The following is a 22107-nucleotide window of genomic DNA, read 5'->3' as shown; positions in this document are numbered from 1 at the left end:
ATCCAAAAATAAAAAATAAAAATAAAAGTTTTATTCCTTTCATGAAAAATTTACCAAAATGGATTTAGCTGACTTTGATTCTATACCCCTCAAATATTGTTTGAAGAATTTAGTGAAAACTAAAACCTTATTTTCCAGGATGAGTGTGTCACGGGTGGCCAGCTGCTTCATATGCAGCACCAGCACGGGTGCCACAAACACCATCAGCCTCATACAAGACACGGTAAAAGTACTGCCCATCTATGGACACTTTGCACCATATAAAATAAATAATTACACAAATTGACTAAGTCCCACAGTAAGCTCAATAAGGCTTGTGTTGTGGGTACTTAGACAATGATATGTATTATATATAAATATTTATAAATACTTAAATACATATAAAACACCCATGACTCAGGAACAAATAACAGTGCTCATCACACAATCATATGTAAACAAGAATTCATTGTGTCAGTAATAAAAAAAAATAGCCTTTATTGACAGAACAAAGAACAGTTTGCACATTATCTCTCTATTATCTCCCATCTTTTGTATTCTTTATCTGCTTGCCCTTCGGCAAAGGCCTCCTCCAACCTTCTCCACTCTCTCCGTTCTATTGCCACTCTGCTCCAGGTACGGCCAGCTACCTGCGCGATGTCATCGTCCCATCTCATTAGAGGTCTCTTTGCCCCTCTCTCTCTACCATTGGGTGACTCGCTTGCTCCATTTGTCTGTGCATCGGATGATATGGCCAGCCCACTTCCGTTTAAGTCTTCTAATTTTTGTTGCAATGTCTTGTACTTTCGTCCTATTCCTAATTAGGGTGTTTCGTAGCCGGTCAGTCTTCCGTACACCTATCATGCTCCTTTCCATGGCGTGCTGGCAGCATGTTAGATGGGATGTAGTAGCTTTTGTCAGGGCCCAGGTTGGGCTACCATACATTAGGACAAGAAGAACACATGTGTTGAATAGTTTACCCTTGTGTCAGTGGTTTGAGGTAAGTATATCATTAAATTGTTCTGGTGTCATTGTGTATTATCGAAAAATATCGTGTTTATTTTTCTGCAAGCAACAGTGTAAAATTGCATATTATCTCATAACCCCAACTTTGATAACCAGTAAAGATCAAGTTTTTTTTTTTACCCTAACTCACATTTTGAAAAATCTCACATTAAATTTGGGGAAAGGGAGGTTTAAGCTAAATAGAGGGTTGGAATTGGTTAAAATCTAAAAAATAAATTATGAAAGCCCCTATTTTCTTTGTAACAACTACTAATAAACAATTATATTCTTTTTTTGGCAGAGTAATCTGCAATCCGGCAAGAAACTGCTGGACATTGTGAGTGAGATAGCGGAGAAACCATTGAAAGAAGAAGACATACATTCTACTGTCATATGCAAAAAATGCAGTCAGACCTGCAAGGAATATGACGACCTGCAAGTGCGGTAAATAACTTCTTTTTATTATAAGCTTTTAATTAACCTGCCAGAGGGTGTGGTAGAAAAACGAAATTTGAAGTTTAGTAGTCGCTGTTGCTTGAATGTGCAAGTAACACAGGCATGAAATAAACCTATTGAACAGATTATATCGCATATAATGAATTTAAAATATCAACGATTGACCACACGAACGCTGTAAAGGGACATCGGTTTTTTTTAAATTTGGTAATGAATTTAATAATAATCCAATAATAATCATATGATCCGTTCACTTTATACAAATATCGATTTCCAAAGTTCCAAGTAGGTAATCAGTATGTATGTGCAGCATTTGTTTGTCTATGATATAAATCTTGAAACTGAATTAGACCTCTTCCTGACGTTCAATAGGCGGGTCCACACAAAGCGAACATACGCGCGAGGCAATTTCCTCACCGCAACGCGCGTGTTTTCCTCGCCTGAGCGCGCCGCCTCGGCCGAGGCATGTCTACACTGGCCGGTTTGTTTCGTGAGGAAATTGCCTAGCGCGTATGCTCGCTCTGTGTGGACCCGCTTAATTGTGCTCAAATTTCGTATACCTAATATTTATCTACATCAATGACCTAATACAAGTACATGAAAGCTTGGGGACAAAGCAATATGTTACGATTATGTCATTGAGCTCTGATGATGGAGAGTGGAGACCGGTGATAAAACGGTGCAAACTAATTGAGATTACGTCTGTTAGAATTATCTCCATGAGTGGGAGATGATCTGTAAGAAAAGTACAGTTGGTGATAAAACCTTAAATTTTTGATTTAATATTTTTTTATAGTCTAAAAACAATCAAGTCGGAGCTCCACGGACAAATAAATAAGAACAGCGAGAGTCCCACCAAGCCTGACGTCAAGAAAGTTGTCCTGCCGGCGTCGAAGCTGCACCCGCTGCCGCCCGACTTCGTGCTCAACGTTGGTCGCCTCCCTGGGGTCACACAAAAGGTATGTTCTAACCAGGGACAGAAATGTACAAGGACCTTGAATGTACTTACAACGCCGCATCCGACATTGTTGTAGATGGCGCTATTAATGTGCATTTAAGGTTCGTGAATATGATAATCCTCCATCATCCTGTTTTTTTTTCTTCCAAACGCTAAATATAAAATTGTTAACCAATGTTACAAGCACAAAATTAAATTCTTAAATCCTACCCTCAAAGATTTCACTAGAATTCACTAGATGGCGGTTGTGGGATTATACATATGCCGACTCGTGCGTTTGCAGTGCATTTCATAATAGTTGCCCGGCAATGAAGGAAAAGAAAAAGTTTCAAACATTAATCTTTTTGCATACACTGTAAGATGCAGATCTAGACTAAGAATTTTGTTAAAAAATATCACAAATTAATTTTAACGTGAAATTATATTTAAAGAAACATTTTCTCGAAAGTCGTAAATTAACATGATTAAAGATTGACCGGATGTCTTATAGCTTAAGTCCGCTTTTTATACGATTGTTTTTAAGTGTATTAAAGATTAATGGCGTTATTCATAAACGCATTACAGGCCTGAATTAGGTATGAATCGTTTGTCTTTATCTGTTATTTTGACTTATGTGTTTACAAGAAAGGGATAAATCATAATGTAAGTAAATCAGGCTCGTAAAGTTTTATGAATAAGGGTTTAACCTTTTGAACACCACGCCTATAGGTCTTCGCACACTATACCAATTTCACACCAACTCAACTCACTTTTGGTTCACCTTAGTGGACGACGAGTGGACGACGCGTAGACCACCCGACAGTTACCTAATTTTAAACATTGTACTATAAGACATACAAGATAAGGCTTTAATTTCAATATTTAATTTTGAGTCGAGTGGCTGTTGAGTTGTAACAATGTACCTTATCGCACGCAGCGCGTAATCGTGAACCTTATCGGTACGCATGAAGGTTGATATTGGGCTGTAGCCGCGCGCGTCATATGACGTCTTTGGCGGTCAAAAGGTTAATAAATAAATACGCGCAGCGGTGGCAGCATGGTTCCATTTTTATCACTAGTCACTATACCCGTCACTTTCGCGCTTACATACTTGTTAGAACGTGACAGGCATGACGACAAATGATAAAAAACCGACCATTTCAGCCCTACAGGGCCAATTAACATGCTGCTTTATTTCTAGGCAATAACAACTATACCATCAAAACTAAGCCTCAAAGTGACCGTGGGCTCATCGGTCCTCACCCAAAGCATCAAGACCACCTCGGCGCTGGCCAAAAACATTGTCATACAGAAACCGGAAACTATCCAATCTCAACAACAAGATTTGGTATTTGAAGAGAGCAGTTTGCCGAAGGATTTTATATCTTCTGTGGTGCTGCAGAGGATAGGAGAAGATGGGAACAATGATGACCAGGCTATGGAAATTGATGAAGGTACAGAATGTATTTTACGACAAAGAAGATACTCTTTGTCGTAAAATACACATCCAAATTTTGTCCCTTTTTAACAATTTAACAATTTATATATTTTTAACCATTATATGTTTTATTTTGTTTGATGATATATTTATTAATATATATAGATGGCAGCATCAATTTCTCTCGCTATATCGTAACTACGCGAGAATTCGTATAGAAGGTATAAGCATGTTTGCTCGCCCTTAGACTTATTCAAAGATGCCTAAGACTAGGCATGAAGGCACTAAGATGGCAATTTTGCATTTGTTTAGATACCGAAAGTAATCTTAGATTTGACGAATGTTTGTAAATAATGATATTACATGATTACAATTATTAGAAAATACATAGTCACTTTAGTGGTGGTCAAGTGCGTCTAGCTCGTCTAGTAATTAAGAAATTGGAAGTTTTGACTTTTGATCAACTTAGGTTTCACCTATCTTACTCTTTTTCTTTCTTTGTCTTCGATTTCCCAAATGTTTCTGCATTCTTCATCTGTACATTACCAGAAATGAAATGCCTAATTTTTGCGAAACTTCCAAGTTATGTACGAACTTATAAAGTGTCCCTAATTCTATAATAATATTAATAATAGATGACAAAATGCTGTAGTCTCTTCTTATTATTTTTTAAAGCTTTTATTTAACTTGCCCTGTTAGTATGTGTATGCATTGTTTGTGTAGGCCAAATTTTGGAAGCTAATTTTGACTCACTTCCCGGTTTCCGAATGAGCTGAAATTTTTACATATGTAAGTTGGGTGATAATGCAATATTATGGTACAGTCAAAGAATTTAATTTCCTACCCATTTCGTACCTTGTCACAGTGACAATAGTATGAGGTCTCTAGCGAGTTTCATGTTGTTTGTCACTGTGACTAGGTACGAAATGGGTAGGAAATTAAATTCCTTGACCGTACCATCGAACTCATCTGATGGTGGAGACAGAAGGTGGCCATAGGAACTTTTGATAAAACAGAGCAGCCCAATTGTGTTTGGGGTTTTTAGAATTGTCTCGATGAGTATTAGTAAAATAAAATAAAAATACAGATCATTTATTTCAGAAAACACTGTTACACAGGGTCCATATGTTACAAAAATAAAACAAATACTAAAACTGTAACCTAAGCTTAGTTGCTTGTGGCAAGAAAAGTACAGTCATCGATAAAAGCTTGTACCAAAACTGATTTTTTTGTCAAAAACTTATATGTATGATTATTATTTTCAGATTGCTCGTACGCTATAGTGACTCAAGAGGATGGCACAAGTGAAGTAACTGAAAAGGTATTTTATCCATATACATAAAATAATCAAGAAACATAAAGGTACAATTTTAATTCTGACTGCATTCTAAATTAAAGCACAACGATTAAAGGTAAAGCGTGTGTGCTCCAGTGATAAATGTCCAAATTAACAAGTGCGAGTCGGACTCGCCCACCGAGGGTTCCGTTCTTTTTAGTATTTGTTGTTATAGCGGCAACAGAAATACATCATCTGTTTAAATTTCAACTGTCTAGCTATCACGGTTCATCAGATACAGCCTGGTGACAGACGGACGGACGGACAGCGGAGTCTTAGTAATAGGGTCCCGTTTTACCCTTTGGGTACGGAACCCTAAAAAGGCTTAAATTCTGAATGTAAAATTGGAACATTTATTACAAGCTTTTATTCAACTTGCAATATATACTAGTGCCTACGCCAATTCTCGGGATTAGTTGCCAAGCGGATCCCAGGCTCCCATAAGCCGTGGCAAAATGCCGGGACAACGCGAGGAAGAAGAAGATTCCACTTGCAATATATGTAAGAATGTATCTATGTTTGTACAGGTTAAATCTTGCAAGTTAAATTTGACCCAATTCCCGGTTTTCAATGAAGCTGAAAATTTGCATACATATGTAAGTTGGGTGACAATGCAATATTATGATACCATGGAGCTGATCTGATGATGGAGACAGGAGGTGGCCATAGGAACACTGTGATGAAACAACGCAACCCAATTGTGTTTGGAGTTTTTATAATTGTCTCGATGAGTATTACTCGGTAAAATTACAGTCAGCAATAACAGCTATAGTCTGTATCTTGAGGTATTTAAAAAAAGGTAAACAAACAATTTGTACATTTTCGGGTAGTTTTCATATTTATTGGTTAACCAACCAAATACAAAACCGCCTGGGTCTGTCACTGAACGACCTGACTTTAAACCTACATTATTTGATCATGTAATGTTTTCATCTACCCTCAGCTGCCTTAAGGAGCCATTTGAGGGTAGATTTTGTTTACCTTTTTTTAAATACCTAAAGATACAGACTATAGTACCAAAAACTTAATAGTACTTCTTACCTTATGTTGTGCTGTTTGCTTGTTGCTTTTTTCCATTGTTCGTCAATTATTATTATTATGTTAATAAATTCAACATGTATCAACAACCCTATACATTACAGAAATCAGACGAGCAGTCAATGTTCGACGTCAGCCTGTTATCTTCCCTTGAAGACAGCGGAGGTGAAAATGAAGCCGAAGCCAATACGGACCAGTATATCGTGGGGAAATTAGAGATACTGAGCGAGAGGGAAGACGAGGACGATGAGGAACGTACGTTAAAACAAATCAATATATAATACACGCGTCAAAATATGGTGTATTAAATAATAATCAATAAATATTATAGGGACATCCTTACACAAATGGTCTAAGTCCCACGGTAAGCCTAGAAAGCTTGTGTTATGGGTACTCAGACAATTATATAATCTATATTAATAATTCCGTCGAGGTTTACGGTAGACCCGAATGAAATTATACACACACGGGCTAATGTTTGGCTTCACTTTTGTCAATCTAACCCTAAGAATTAGCACGAATCAAAGGATAATATAGACCTTATGATAATACACTGTATGGCCCTATACATTAAAAATGCATTTATGGTGTATTCTGCTAATACTAAGTCATTTTAGTGTCGGATAATTCCGAAAATGTAATTATGGGCGATTTTAGAAGACGTTCAGCATGATTTGGAACTACTCGAATACAACTTACAGAAACTCAGCGCCACCTGTTTTACTTGTCGTTTACATTTTTATTTAGAAATTAAATAATAAAGCAATTAATAATTGGATGTTATATTTGTTACAGAAACAATAGTGATGTCGGACGAGAACTCCATATTCCGAGTGGTGTCGGGGCAGAAGCTCGTGTACAGCGAGGCCGGGCTCGAGCTGCTCAGCGAAGACGCGGACACGCAGGCCGACAGCCAAGGTTCAAAATAAACTATTGACCACTAACTTTTGTTACTTTTAATTCCAAAGATTCCAATTATATGCTCGTATTTATTTTTTCAATGTAGCTCGTTTCAATGTAGCGCTGGTGGCCTAGCGGTAAGAGCGCGCGACTTGCAATCCGGAGGTCGCGGGTTCAAACCCCGGCTCGTACCAATGAGTTTTTCGGAACTTATGTACGAAATATCATTTGATATTTACCAGTTGCTTTTCGGTGAAGGAAAACATCGTGAGGAAACCGGACTAATCCCAACAAGGCCTAGTTTACCCTCTGGGTTGGAAGGTCAGATGGCAGTCGCTTTCGTAAAAATTAGTGCCTACGCCAAATCTTGGGATTAGTTGTCAAGCGGACCCCAGGCTCCCATGAGCCGTGGCAAAATGCCGGGACAACGCGAGGAAGAAGATTTATTTTTTCAATGTTTTTTTTTAATGCTCGGATGTAAATATTAGCACGAAGAGTTTAACAACAAATTTACCCCTTTATAAAAGAAATAACTATTTTTTGTTTGTAGATGACGAAGATTCACAAATAGAGCTACAAGTATCCGGGGACGAGGAGACGGCTAATGCTATCATTGCTGCGGCTCGGGAGCAAGGTATGTACTATACAGGGTCCAACTATTTATTGGGACATTCAGGACAACTATGCAACTGAACTGCGGAACTACTCATACAATAAATAAATAAATATTGTAGGGTAATTTTACACCGATTGACCTAGTCCCACAGTAAGCTCAATAAGGCAATAATATTAATACTTATATACACATATAAAACATCCATAATAGGCCAAGCAATATGAAAGTATAGAGGGAAGCTTGGAACACATTTTTGACTCCGTAACTTTGCCCCCCTCCGGCTTATAATATGTTCACCTCCTAACTTTATCAAAATAAAATTAAAAATCGGCCAAGAGCATGTCAAGCCATGCTGAGTGTAGGGCGATTATCTCCGAATATATTCACTTTATCAAAAAATGTTTATTGCAGACCCCTATTTGTTTTGAAAGATCTTCCCAACAATACCCCACACTCTAGAGTTGAAGCAATAAAATTGACCCCCACTTTACAACCTTGAAATTTTAAAGACGATAGTGTGTATAATTTAATTTTTTTTGAAGGTGGTGCATTTATAAAAGTGCAGTCGGGAGAAATGTATCGTGTAAAATCAGTGCAGAGCAAACCCAAGGAAGATGAAGAAACGGATTTCACAGATCATGTATGTATTTCTGTAGACAAAATGTGTATATAACATGTGGACAAGTTGTATATTACATATTGATATGTTATGAGTAGGACTGTCATCTCGTATTTCTCAATAATTATAATTCAACAATAGACTTGTTTACAGTACATATGGTGCTACTTTACCGCAGTAGTGCGAAAATTAGCATATTACGTTACTGTGTCGAACATTTAAAGGGCCATATGTACTGTAAAACGTTGTACGATACATGTGCGAATAACTAATTCGCAACTCGTGTCGATATAAAACACTCCCTTCGGTCGTGTTTTAATTTATCGCCACTCGTTTCGAATTTCCTATTTTTCGCACTTGTATCGTAATGTACTATTACAGTACATATGGTGCTTCTTTACCGCACTAGTGCGAATATTAGCATATTACGTTACTGTGTCAAACATTTAAAGGGCCATTTGTACTGTAAAACGTTGTACGATACATGTGCGATTAGGTAATTCGCAATTCGTGTCGATTTAAAACACTCCCTTCGGTCGTGTTTTAATTTATCGCCACTCGTTTCCAATTACCTATTTTTCGCACTTGTTGCGGTAATGTTCTATTGTAGTAGTATAGCCCCTACATCAATAGTTACTAGGTTTTGCTCATACACACCTAAACATCCGACACAAGTGACATCCGGATAGCTCCAAATTATGATGATCTAGGGGAAATCGATTAACTGGTATAGAATGTCTATTAGCATTAAGGTCTCCTCTTGTACATTAAGTGTTTTGTGCAATAAAGTATAATTAAAGAAATATGTTCAGATTAATTAAAAAAAAAAAAATCAATTCACTATAGTGGAAAAGGTAACTTTTAGTCCATTTTGACGACAAATGATATAATATTATATTAAAAATATGCTCTTTAATGAGTTCTCCTCATTTTAGTACTTTCACGGTTGCAATATAGTACATTACGATACAAGTGCGAAAACGAATGTCGATAAATTAAAACACGACCGAAGGGAGTGTCTTAAATCGGCACGAGATGCGAATTACCTATTTGCACATGTATCAACGTTTTACAGTACATATGGCTCTTTAAAGTTTCGACTTATGCACGGAAAGTGCTAATTCCCGCACGGGTGTGGGAAAGTAGCACCATATGTACTGTAAAAGTTATTATTTATAATAATTTTGTTAAGCAGTTGCAGATTGTGGTGAAAGAAGATGGTGTTTTTAAATGTCTGCTGTGCAAGAAGAATAAAGCTAAAGGTTAGTTATTATTGTGTCAAGTACTATTGTTTGTATTCATTAGTCCATTTTAAATTTTAGTCAAGTTACTAGCGGGTGTAGTATTACAGGTTATTTGCCCATGAGATATAAGTATTATATTATTTTAATAAGCGAATTGGTTAACCTATGTGATTTTCATGAAACGGACAACTTTGTGATATTTTGAATTAAAAATTATGAACATAGAATTTTACAATTTGTATTGTGTACACTATGGTAATAATGGCAGGTATATATATATATATATATATATATATATATATATTATAAATATATTATAAATATAGTTACTATCTTAAGGCCCCGTAGGTTGGTGCTCTTCTCTCACTGAGCGCAAGCGAGTTGGTTGTGCGTGCTCGGGACCGCGGATATCGTGTTTTTAAATTTTTAATTTGTTGGAAGTTTTAACAAAAAAAAGGTCGATGAGTTACCTCAAAACTAAAATTGCGCATTTTTAGAAACAATTTTCCTATTTTTAGCTTTTGCGCATAAATTGTTACAAAATTTCAAAGTGACTTATGTTCGTGATTATTTTCTATGGAAGGTCAAAAACTCTGGATTCGAATCGATGAAGTCATTAGAGAAAATACTCAAGATTGCTAATTAAAAATTTGACAACCGTATTGTGAAATAAAAAAGCGGTAGGACTTTTCAAAAACTCCGCTGTTAACCTACGGCACATTAACACTTAAAATTGAGCCGTATATACTTAACATTCGGGTTCAAATCAGAATAAAGCGGAGTATGCTGCTACCGCTTGCAGGCGAAACTGATTAAACTCTGATAATGTCGTCCAGGATCCCGGACCGGTCGCTGCGCGGGCGACGCGGACTTCATAATGCGACACATGAGGACACAGCACGACGCGCGCGTCTACATCTGTCGCACGTGCGACAAGGTGCTGCGGCGGAGGGACCACTACATCGCACACGTCGGTTAGTATCACTATTGTGTTAAAAGGTTTACCAAATATCACGCTAGATGGCGCTGTAGCGGGAGCGGCGATTTCTACATCGCGGTGATTATTTTTTATTAGGAATGTATATAAGGGTATGAGGCCGTGCGTGTTGGAGGGTCTGCTATCTTGTGGCCTGGAGGCCTACCGCGAAAATCGAAGTTCGTCAATTGCGGGCATTTTTCTCTGTCACTCTAATTACGTCTTAGTGAGAGTAAAAGAGAAAGATCCCCGCAATTTGCGAATTTCGATTTTCCCGGTAGGCCCCCTGAATCGGAGACATAAATTATACATTGACACTTCACGCCAAAGCAAGTGTTGCCGGAGAGAATTTGTAATAGAAGTGGATTGTCCAAGAAAACTTAGTAGCCACAGTAAATTTACTGCCATCTTTCGACACATGATTGAAACTTTTAGAACGCCATTTGACTTAGATCCTTATTATTTTACTGATATGTGTTAAATTTGTTAAACATCAAAAAGTGGCGCCATCCTAGGTAGGCATTAAGTTTGCCATTTGTACTTTATTTGTGCGATAAAGTGTTAATAAATAAATACATGTTTATTGCAGCTCAACATGCGACAGAAAATTCGAGTCAAGACAAAAGCAAATTCCATGAGTGCGACGTCTGCCATAAGAAATACAGGTACCTAAGTATTTTCTTTATTTGTGACGTTTTCAACCAAAAGGTACCCCATTGTCGGTTGTCGATAGGCGGGTCCACACAGAGCGAACATACGCGCGAGGTAATTTCCTCGCGCACCAAACGGCCAATGTAGACGTGCGTCGGCCGTTTTGTGCGCGAGGAAATTGCCTCGCGCGTATGCTCGCTCTGTGTAGACCCGCCTAACGAGGTTGATTTAACAATAAGTACGGTTTTAGTTGAAAATGGCACATTTAAACAGTAAACATTTTTTTAATTCTGTGGGCCTTTCTACTTTTCGTTGTACATACGTTTTAGACATTTTCTCGTGTGTATATTTTAGAATACTTAGTCATTACATATATTTGTTTTGTGATGAAGAAAAAGGCCTAATTAGACTATCAATCCCGATAGTTTTGTTCAATAAATAACTAGTGTAAATATTCGCAATCACAGTAACTGACGACCGGTTTGGCCTAGTGGGTAGTGACCCTGCCTACGAAGCTGATGGTCCCGGGTTCAAATCCTGGTAAGGGCATTTATTCGTGTGATGAGCATGGATATTTGTTCCTGAGTCATGGGTGTTTTCTATGTATTTAAGTATTTATAAATATTTATATAGTATATATATCGTTGTCTAAGTACCCTCAACACAAGCCTTATTGAGCTTACTGTGGGACTTAGTCAATTTGTGTAATAATGTCCTATAAAAAAAAACTCAGTGGTCCTTGATTGTGAACCAATGTCAGACATTTACCACTGTGTTACCATCTTTTTACATTAATCAATATAAGTTCATATGGCCGGTGGCAAGTTTAGTTTAATGTTTTATTCTCTAGCCTCGATTTGATTGTGTTCTTTATGTTAGTATATTATTGGATTGTCATCGGAATCAAGTACTCCAAAATTCAGCACAAGCAGAATCTGATACCAGGAAGAGGTTCACATTTAAGTTATAAGATTTGACCCAAAGAAATAAATAAACAGGGCAATCCAAGTTAAACTGTGTCAAAAATATGCATTCTTTTAGCAAATTAACTGTAGTTCATTCTCGTTTATAATTCAGTAAAATCATTATTGTCCACCGGCCTAGCCATGCCCGTAACCAATCAACTGGTTTCTAATTCAAAAGTCAAGTTCATGATGATTTTACTGCATTCGTAACGCGAACGATCTATACATATTTTAATCATTAGCCTTTATTTGGAGAGTCCTATAAATTCATCCATGAACGCTTTTAAAACATTATTAATCTATGTACTGCTGTTTTTTTTTTACTTCATTCTTAACGCGAACGATCTATACATATTTTAATGATTAGCTTTTATTTGGAGAGTCCTATAAATTCATCCATGAACGCTTTTAAAACATTATTAATCCATGTACTGCTGTTTTTTTTTTTACTTTCTTTCTTAATGCGAACGAACTATACATATTTTAATGATTAGCCTTTATTTGGAGAGTCCTATAAATTCATCCATGAACGCTTTTAAAACATTATTAATCTATGTACTGCTGTTTTTTTTTTACTTCATTCTTAACGCGAACGAACTATACATATTTTAATGATTAGCCTTTATTTGGAGAGTTCTATAAATTCATGCATGAACGCTTTTAAAACATTATTTATATATGTATTGCTGTTTTTTTTTTAGTTCGAAAACCCTACTAATGGAACATATGAACTTGCACAACGGGCAGCGACCATACACATGCCGTATATGCCACAAGAGCTTCGCTTCCAAATACACACACCAGTCTCATCTCAAGACGCATTTGGTAAGTTTTTTTTTACATCATTATTGCTTGACTTGTTTAAGTATTTAATTTGTTTTATGAATTACAAAACAACTATACCTCTCGCGTCGAATGTCGGTCCCTATGGCAGTTCCTTCAAGCAAAGAGAATTTGAAATAGAGGTGGATTGTATGAGTAAATTTTGTAGCCACAGTAAATTTACTGCCATCTTTCGACACACGATTACAACTTTTAGAACGCCATTTGACTTTGATCCTTATTATTTCACTGGTATGTGTTAAAAAAAAGTGGCGCCATCTACTAGATCATAGGTCAAAGGTATGGTGGCATATTTTCGAATGTATCTAGCAAATGTAACACGTGTATAATATTTACTTCCACGGAGCAATGTATAAAGTTACTCTTTTATTAGGCGTTCCTGGCGTTGAAAAAGTGGTATGTCGTTTGCAGGACCGACCGCGACCGTTCAAATGCGAGTCCTGCGGGAAATGTTTCTTCACGCTGCAGAACCTCAACCAGCATCACAAGACGCACTCGGGGATCAAAGAGTTCGAGTGCAACATTTGTGGTTAGTTCACAATACACCTGTTCTCCATCAATCAGTTTTATTTAAATAATTGCAGAAATCAATAGTAATTAAAACATAAAATATTACTTTGCTAATCCGCGAAAAGATAACGTGCTAGCCAATTAGTGCTAATCTGTTCTACTTACTTGCAATTAACGCCCATCCTCCCAGCGGAAAAATAAATACGCAAATAAACATAACAACCCACCATCAAAAGTATTAAATTCGACATGTGTTTCGCCTCTCTACCAGGCATCCTCAGGAGATGCTGGAGATGTTGACGGTCTGACGCCCGACTACTGATACCAACAGATCGTATAACGGGTTGGCACTGATTGACTAGCACGTAATCTTTTCGTGGATTAGCAAAGTAATATTTTTGTTTTAATTTGGAATGTTAGTATGTATGTCACACCTTACAAGCTTGACCCATTCAATTGATAAGTGTTGGAATTATATCCCCCCACCTGTGCGCGATGCTAAGAGTATCCAAAAGTTGAAATTTAGGCTTAAAAAGTTGTATATTAATCATCAAAAGGAATTTCAGGATATACTCGTGACCAGCCCGGTGAGGAATGCGTTCATAAAGTTAAATGCTAACTTCATGAAACACATACTTCATAATATTTATTATTCTGTTCCAGTTTTGATTACCCCGTGAAAACTATTGTTACCTACTAAATGTTTTCTTTTTTAGGGTTCCGTACCTCGAAAGGAAACAACGGAACCCTTATAGGATCACTTTGTTCGTTCGTCTGTCTGTCTGTCTGTCAAGACCCTTTTTCTGAGGCACGCGTGGAGGAATCAAGCTGGAATTTATATCAAATACTCAAGTATACTGTCCCCCCAACTTCTAAGCCAACGCAATCAAAAGATACAGCCGTTTATGCCGCAAATTTTCGACACTCGCAAGGGAATCAAAAAAAGTATCAAAAGCAACAGGGTACTCCCGTGAACTCAGATTCTTGAAATTTGGTATGAAGCAACGTTTTATAGCACAGAAAAATTGCGAAAACCGTTCATTTTGTACGGAACCCTCGGTGCGCGAGTCCGACTCGCACTTGGTCGGTTCTTTTTATGTCAATTGCATAATTCGTTAAATATGTAATACCTATTTGCCCCGTAGCGCACGAAACTCTAATGTCTCTTTGTGATAGAGAGACATTAGCGTCTCGTTCGCTACGGCGTAAAGGATTGGAGAAGGCCATAGGAGCTATAGCCTGAACGATTAAATCTTGTATTAAAAATGAAATTTTGACAAAAAAAAATGTGAATTGAGTTGTTCCTAGACGTTTTAATAAAATAAAATAAAAATAAAAAATAAAAATTATTTATTCTCAGACAGTTAATACAGTCCATATTTGTTAGTATCAACTTACAACCTATGTTATGTTACCTTCCGCACAATAATTTACAGAAATTAAATTAGGTAACTTTAGATTGCTGGTTATCTTGGCCGATTTACCGAACTGCACGTTTGTGAACATGCAATTCGATAAATCGTCCCAAAATACCGGAATCTAACCGCTCGGCTATCATTTTCAGGATCCCGTTGGTGCTCCCGCGTATACGGTGTTCGCATAATAGCATAAAAATCATCTACATGTGCGTCCGCAAACATGCCAGAAGCACTACAGTATCGCGGAAGCCTCAACAGGGCCCTGAAAACGTTGTTATACTGGACCCTTAGAGAGTCAAAGGATTTCTGCTTAAAATTAGCCCACAGGCCACTGGTATAAAAACATTTAATGTGTACGTTCCCCAGGTAAAGCGTTCGGCACGCAGCACAACCTGGAGATGCACGGCGTGGTGCACTCGGGCCAGAAGCCCTTCGTGTGCGGCGTGTGCGGGAAGGGCTTCGCGCGCCGCGCAGAGGTCAAGGACCACATGCGCATCCACACCGGTAATATGTGCTCCCGGTTTATTGATCATATTCCTCTGACCGAGTTCGGCCCCAGCGACTGTGTGCTCTGGAGTAGGCAATATTTAGTTCGCGTTATTGGAGTGTAGCTGATCCACTCTCTGGTGCGCGTAGCTCACGTATTAACAAAATATTGATTGATATTTATTATATTTTTCACCACACCAACTGGTGAAGGCCCCCTTGATTGTTCAAAAACGAATGAGAAAGTTGCATTTTATCCACATGTGGGGCAAAGTAATCAGATGCAAATTTTAAGTTGTTTCCTTATGTTAGCTAGTAGAATTGACTTTTAAATGATTATTTTGAATGACAATTTTTTTATTACGATCATTTGTATTTGATTACATTTAATTTTTTTTTTGGTATTTCATAGGTAGTAGTTTCCTCGTGTTGGTGTGGTGAAAAATTTTGTGTTTCACTCGGAGGCAAAGTTTGTTTAACCCTCGCAACGCTCAAGATTCCACTTCTCGAACCACTCACTCACGGTCGTGGTTCAATTTTGGAATCTTTCGCTTGCTCGGGTATCAGTATTAGCATGAGCTGTTAAACAACAACTCTGCCCCCTTGTAAAACAAATAAATATTTATCTTCTGCTTCAAAACAAGTAAAAGAATAGATGGTTTCTCGTTTTTGATGTTTCGCCGATGAGTTCTAATTAATAAATAAATATTATAGGACATTATTACACAAAGTGACTAAGTCCCACAGTAAGCTCAATAAGGCTTGTGTTGAGGGTACTTAGACAACGATATATATAATATATAAATATTTATAAATACTTAAATAGATAGAAATCACCCATGAACTCAGGAACAAATATCCATGCTCATCACACGAATAAATGCCCTTACCAGGATTTGAACCCGGGACCATCAGCTTCGTAGGCAGGGTCACTACCCACTAGGCCAAACCGGTCGTCAAATTCTAACCTAGCTTTACCACGTACACTACCTAACGGGATTCTGCATAAAACCGTACCCGCAAAAACGGGAAGTTGCCATGGGTAAGAGTAAAAATAAGCAATATACCTATTCCAGGCGAGCGTCCGTTCGCGTGCGACGTGTGCGGCGCCACGTTCTCGCAGCGCTCCAACCTGCACTCGCACAAGCGCGCCACGCACTACGACGACAAGCGCTACAAGTGCGACCAGTGCCCCAAACGGTTCAAGAGGCGCAGGTGTGTACATGTACTACAGCTCACACCACAGTATATATACAGGAGACAAACGACCGGACGGATCACCTGATTATATATTTTTTTATTTTATTTATTTATTATTAACATAAAATCATACATCTCAAACAGGTACGGAGTCCCACAAAACAGTTTACACGGTTTGACTGTGGGATCGTGCAGTCTCTACTCTCTTATATTTATATTACAATGAGATTCGTTTCTATATGCTTAATAATTATTTTATGCAGTTTACAAGGTAACTACGCAGCTTTTTACCAAACTTAACTTTATTGGCTTCCTGTCTGATGTCAGAGGGCAGGCTGTTAAATATATAGGGTAGGCGTTTATGGAGGCACCTATCGCCGTTATAATTAGAGACCCTCGGTACGACAAACTTGATGGTCAGCGATTACCGCCGCCCATGGACACCTGCAACACCAGAGGGATTGTTGGTGCGTTGCCGGCCTTTAAGATGGGAGTACACTAATCTCACTCAAGATTCCGTGAATAAATTTGACCGGTTCCTTAATAGCTTCGTAAGTATGACCATATCTCATCTTTCCGTAGAAAACTTAATTGGCTCCCTATTCAAGAGCGTAGGTCCCTTCGTATTCTATGTACTCTCTATTCAATCTTGTTTGACCCGTGCGCCCCAGATTATCTCCGTTCGAAATTTAAATTTGGTACCCCACGTCCAGGCACATCTGTCAGGCTTCGCTCTTCCCGTAGTTTTAAGCTCATTGTCCCCCAACACCGAACGGGTTTCATATCCAATTCTTTCACTTTCCAGACAATCAGACTTTGGAACGTTCTCCCACTCTCTATCAGACAAGCGCAGACCAAATTCACATTCAAGCGCATGTTGCGCAAGTATTTCCTTGACAAACTTTCTTGTATTGTGCAATAAAGATTAAATAAATAAATACACTCTTTTTTTTTTTTTTTACGGGATTTAATCGCGATCAAGATTGCTATTAATCTTAGAATAAATTTAAAAGTGGAAAAAGTACTGTTTTGGGTGAGACTTGAACTCACGGCCTCTGGATCGATACTCCACCCCTCTGCCATCTGAGCCACCGAGACCTCTTCCATAGGCAGCAAATTTTCCCACCATATGGGTCTGGGGGACCCTAGCGACGTCTACCGCTTAATAGCATCGTTCGCAGACGTTTCCGCTTGTTAAAAAATAATTTAAGATTGCTATTGTTTAACAAGTTGATAAACAAGACAAAGTCCGGGTAGTTCGAAAAAAACTTGAGGGGGGAGGGGTTGATTGAATGACGCATAGCGGTTAATAATACAAAAACACGGAAAAGGGGTTGACGGCGTTTCTCGCTATGTCGTATAATCGAATAATTTCTGACAAATGTATACCACTTAGAACAACAAAACCCTTCATAAAATAAATGCTCCATACTATCTTTATTATCTGATATGGGCGTCTGGCTATTCATTGATGGAAGTCAAAGTGACGGTGCAGAAAAGAGATTTAAATTCATTAAAAAAACTTCAATATTTGTGGAATCTGCTAGCAATTATATGGTCTCTAACAATAACCTGTCTTACCCCCTTATTCATAAACGTCTTCTAAAGTTGACAAGCCGCTATATATAATCGTTTGTACCTTTCCATAATACCAATACGTCGGAAAGGGACAAGCGATTATTAGCGACTTGTCAACTTTAGTAGACGTTTACGAATAAGGGGGTTATTTTTTAACCCTCGATACAAACAGAGAGGTGTTATAAGTTTGTCGCCAATGTCTGTCTGTGACATCATAGCTCTCAGACGAACGGACCGACTTCGATGCGTTTTTTTACGTGAACGAGTTTCCTTTTCGGTGGTTTCTTAAATATGCTTTATAAAAAAATGCGTATGAGATTCTTAATTTTAATTTAATTTTATTCTTACATTGCATGCATTAGTTATTTATAATCGTTTATGAATTTTATTTCCAGGTTATTAGACTACCACATCAAGGCGTCTCACACGGGCGAACGACCTCTGAAGTGCGAAGTATGTAAAGCTACCTTCGTGTATCCGGAGCATTATAAGAAGCATGCCAGAATACATAGCGGGGAGAAACCCTACGTCTGCGAGGTATGTAATAATATAGACAAGTATTTTTTTCAGGTTAATAGACTTTATTAAGGCATTTCAAACGGGCGAGGGACCTCTAAATTGCGAAGTATGTAAAGCTAGCTTCATGTACCCAGAGTCAGTGGCGGGGCAAGACCAAAATTTGGTGTGGGCAAGATACATATAGCGAGGCCCTCTGGTGGCGCAAGAAAAGACGAATACGTTGCGTCCGAGTTTATGTATTTGAGGCGAGAGGTCCCTCGGGCCGCATATGCCCGGAGTATAGGCTAGATGACAATTTTTTATTAATGGTATCAATCGTTCAGGTTCGTTTGTAGAATTAAATTCAACATGTGTCATCATTTCTATTAAATGACACATATCAGAATACACAGTGGGGAGAAACTCTGCATCTGCGAGGTATGTAGTAAAGAGAAAAAGTACGTTTTTCAGGGTATTTGACCATTACATTTATCTGCACACTCTAACATTGACAATATCGTTTTATGTTTTTGAAGCTAGAGCAATGATTTCAACATAAATTATTGTTAAGGTCCGACCGAGAACGCTTTTTCTGTCTCGGCCGAGAACGAGACCGAGACCGAGATTCAATGGTATTCTCGGCCGAGACCGAGACCGAGACCGAGAATTTATAAAATAGAAGAAAAAAACACGTTTTTTGCAATCAAAATGTTTTAATAGTCGAAATTCGATGATTTATCAGAAAAAGGTTTCATGGCCACTTCGTAGCGCTATTAAATAAATAGTAGTTTTAGGGTTCCGTAGCCAAAATGGCAAAAACCCTTATAGTTTCGCCATTGCCGTCTGTCTGTGTCTGTCCGTATGTCACAACTATTTTACTCGAAAACTAAACGATATATTTTATAACGATATATGGAATGAAGGTGTATTATGTAATGTAAGTCGCATCTTAGTAAGGTAAATAATTAAGCTGTAATAAATACTTTTTCAGGAAAATGATTTTGAATATCTTCTTATTAAAATGAAGGAAGTGCCACGAACATTCGCTCTTTTGCTTGTCTGGCTTTTTGTATTGTATGAAGGTACGGAACCCTCCATTATGCGTTGCCCGACACTTGGCCGGTTTTTCTACTACGGATGTGCACAAAAAGAGGTACAGTAACAATAATCAGAATTAAAAAAGTTATATATTGTTACCCAAAAAACGTAATTTTTCAGCGTTATGGTCCGTTAAATTGTGACAATGCTCGTCGTTTAACTGGTCAGTTAGGGACCTGCTACTAAGCTAAGCCATATTAAATGAAAATCAACTTATGTCTGAAAAACCACACCGCGAGTTTCGTCAAAATTGCATAGAAGCATCCGCAAAGTTAGCATGAAATTATGTCCAATATTCCACAACAGTAATCCGCCACAGGTATTGTTTTGTACTTAGCTACTGCTTTACCTTTTCCCGTAAACAAAAATATATTCAGTATCAAAATATCCAGTGTCATCTTACACCCACATCAAGTTAATTTAAGTTACATGTCAATAACAATATACACTCATTTATTAACTCTTCCGCAATTACAACGACCACAAAACGAAAAGAACCAAAGAACAAGTCATTACTGGCAACCGAGCCTATCCGATCCCAACGCCGTATTTGATAAGTAATTGGCTTAAAATGTGGGTACGAAACCAATCAAAATCACAAAAACGTCACACCAAGCGGGCGAAGCAACCAACGGGTGGCTTTGAAACGGGCGCTCGTGCGCGGTAAATTAAAAATCCACCAATGATAACATACTGCCTAGTCTCGGTCTCGGCGAGAATCTCGGCCCATTTTGGCCGAGAGCCGAGACCGAGATCTCGGCCCGATTTTTGGCCGAGAATGCCGAGACCGAGACCGAGACCGAGATCTCGGTCGGACCTTAATTATTGTTATTGATGTCTGTGTCGGACTGTCTCGCCTTTTTTTATATTTTGGTTTCTTAAGGTGCTAGTGCACTTCAAATATTCATAAAAACGGCCTAATTTACTAGGCCGCAAAGAGAAGGATGGTATTCAACAAAACTGATATCAATTAATCTAAAAAGCAAAACAGTCCGACACAGATAATTTCATTACCATTTAGATCTCAAAATTTCGTTAAATTTTGGAGGAGGAAACAGCTGCGTACGTAACATCGTTTTTTGAGATTTTTACGCAGGATTTATCGCCTAACCTGGCGTTGTCGGATATATTCACCTAAAATATTTAAATCTCAGCTCCCGTATCCTCTTAATATGTTATCAGTTTAAAATAAATAAATAAAAAAGTGTACAAGTCTCTGGCAGCGCAGGTGTAAAGGGGTGTAAGTTCCACGTAACACTTATGCCCTTATACACCTAAACTGCCAGAGACTTGTACCCTTTTTCACTAGGGCCACAGTTGTTCCGCTGACAACGTGTATCTGTATGTGGCAGGTGTGCGGCAAGTCGTTCAACTCGCGCGACAACCGCAACACGCACCGCTTCGTGCACAGCGACAAGAAGCCCTACGAGTGCCTGGTGTGCGGCGCCGGCTACATGAGGAAACGTCTGCTCTATTCACATATGAACTCGCAGGTTTGTGCCCAAATATTTATCACTTCTTAATATGGTTAGGTTTTTTTTTTTTTTTTTATACTATGTCGGTGGCAAACAAGCATACGGCCTGCCTGATGGTAAGCAGTCTCCGTAGCCTATGTACACCTGCAACTCCAGAGGAGTTACATGCGCGTTGCCGACCCTAACCCCACCCCCCTCGTTGAGCTCTGGCAACCTTACTCACCGGCAGGAACACAACACTATGAGTAGGGTCAAGTGATATTTGGCTGCGGTTTTCTGTAAGGTGGAGGTACTTCCCCAGTTGGGCTCTGCTCTAGATCTGGATCTAGGTTTGGATAGTACATGATGTGCCCAACTAATCATTTCATGAAACGATTGCCGCATCATGAAATGATTAATTCGAAGTTCAGGTCACAACGTGTTTGTTTGTTATGTTAATATTGTATTGTTTTGTTATTCCAGGGTCACTTGGCGGAGTCCATAGTGGTGAACCAGCCGCGGGTCACCATACAGCGGGTCGCGGACCTCGCGTCGGTAGACAACGTGAGTTTTTTAAATATTGAACCTTTAAAATTTCGTACACGGTTAAGACATACATGACCTTTGACACCCTTTATGAATTTCCTGAGCTAATCTTAAAATAACTGTTTGATCAATTTATACACGGTGTATCACGAGGAACCCGAAAGATTTGAACTACGCATTTGTGAGGCCAAAAAAAAGAAAAAAAAATGTTATATGAGTTTAGGTCAATTTCGCCGAAAAATACTTTTTTTTTGTTTGATTTTTAATTAATGAAAAAAAGACAGCAATCAAATGTTATTAGTAAACCTGTCACATA

At 38.3% G+C, this 22107-nt stretch overlaps 1 protein-coding gene across 5 annotated transcripts in view; it reads left to right on the top strand.

The window, feature by feature from the left end:
• The window catches only part of LOC133530894 (zinc finger protein 497-like), a 31843-nt gene that overhangs the window by 3076 nt on the left and 6660 nt on the right, over window positions 1–22107 (top strand). For 3 of the 5 annotated variants that reach the window (XM_061868951.1, XM_061868953.1, XM_061868952.1), the window contains exons 2-20: window positions 139–223; window positions 1286–1428; window positions 2237–2399; window positions 3579–3831; window positions 5081–5136; window positions 6294–6444; window positions 6985–7107; window positions 7640–7723; window positions 8248–8345; window positions 9517–9586; window positions 10405–10542; window positions 11134–11209; window positions 12862–12985; window positions 13415–13532; window positions 15298–15435; window positions 16494–16632; window positions 18591–18732; window positions 21144–21284; window positions 21729–21809. In XM_061868951.1, the coding sequence (XP_061724935.1) occupies window positions 140–223; window positions 1286–1428; window positions 2237–2399; window positions 3579–3831; window positions 5081–5136; window positions 6294–6444; window positions 6985–7107; window positions 7640–7723; window positions 8248–8345; window positions 9517–9586; window positions 10405–10542; window positions 11134–11209; window positions 12862–12985; window positions 13415–13532; window positions 15298–15435; window positions 16494–16632; window positions 18591–18732; window positions 21144–21284; window positions 21729–21809 (2322 nt within the window). In that variant the 5' untranslated portion in view covers window position 139. The remainder of the gene's footprint in view (window positions 1–138; window positions 224–1285; window positions 1429–2236; window positions 2400–3578; window positions 3832–5080; window positions 5137–6293; window positions 6445–6984; window positions 7108–7639; window positions 7724–8247; window positions 8346–9516; window positions 9587–10404; window positions 10543–11133; window positions 11210–12861; window positions 12986–13414; window positions 13533–15297; window positions 15436–16493; window positions 16633–18590; window positions 18733–21143; window positions 21285–21728; window positions 21810–22107) is intronic. The other 2 variants (XM_061868955.1, XM_061868954.1) reach the window with 2 other exon arrangements.

The sequence above is a fragment of the Cydia pomonella genome, chromosome 24, assembly GCF_033807575.1.
Source record: "Cydia pomonella isolate Wapato2018A chromosome 24, ilCydPomo1, whole genome shotgun sequence".
NCBI lineage: Eukaryota > Metazoa > Arthropoda > Insecta > Lepidoptera > Tortricidae > Cydia > Cydia pomonella.
Note: the sequence above shows the minus strand (reverse complement) of the source record. Positions and strands in the feature narration are given on the sequence as shown.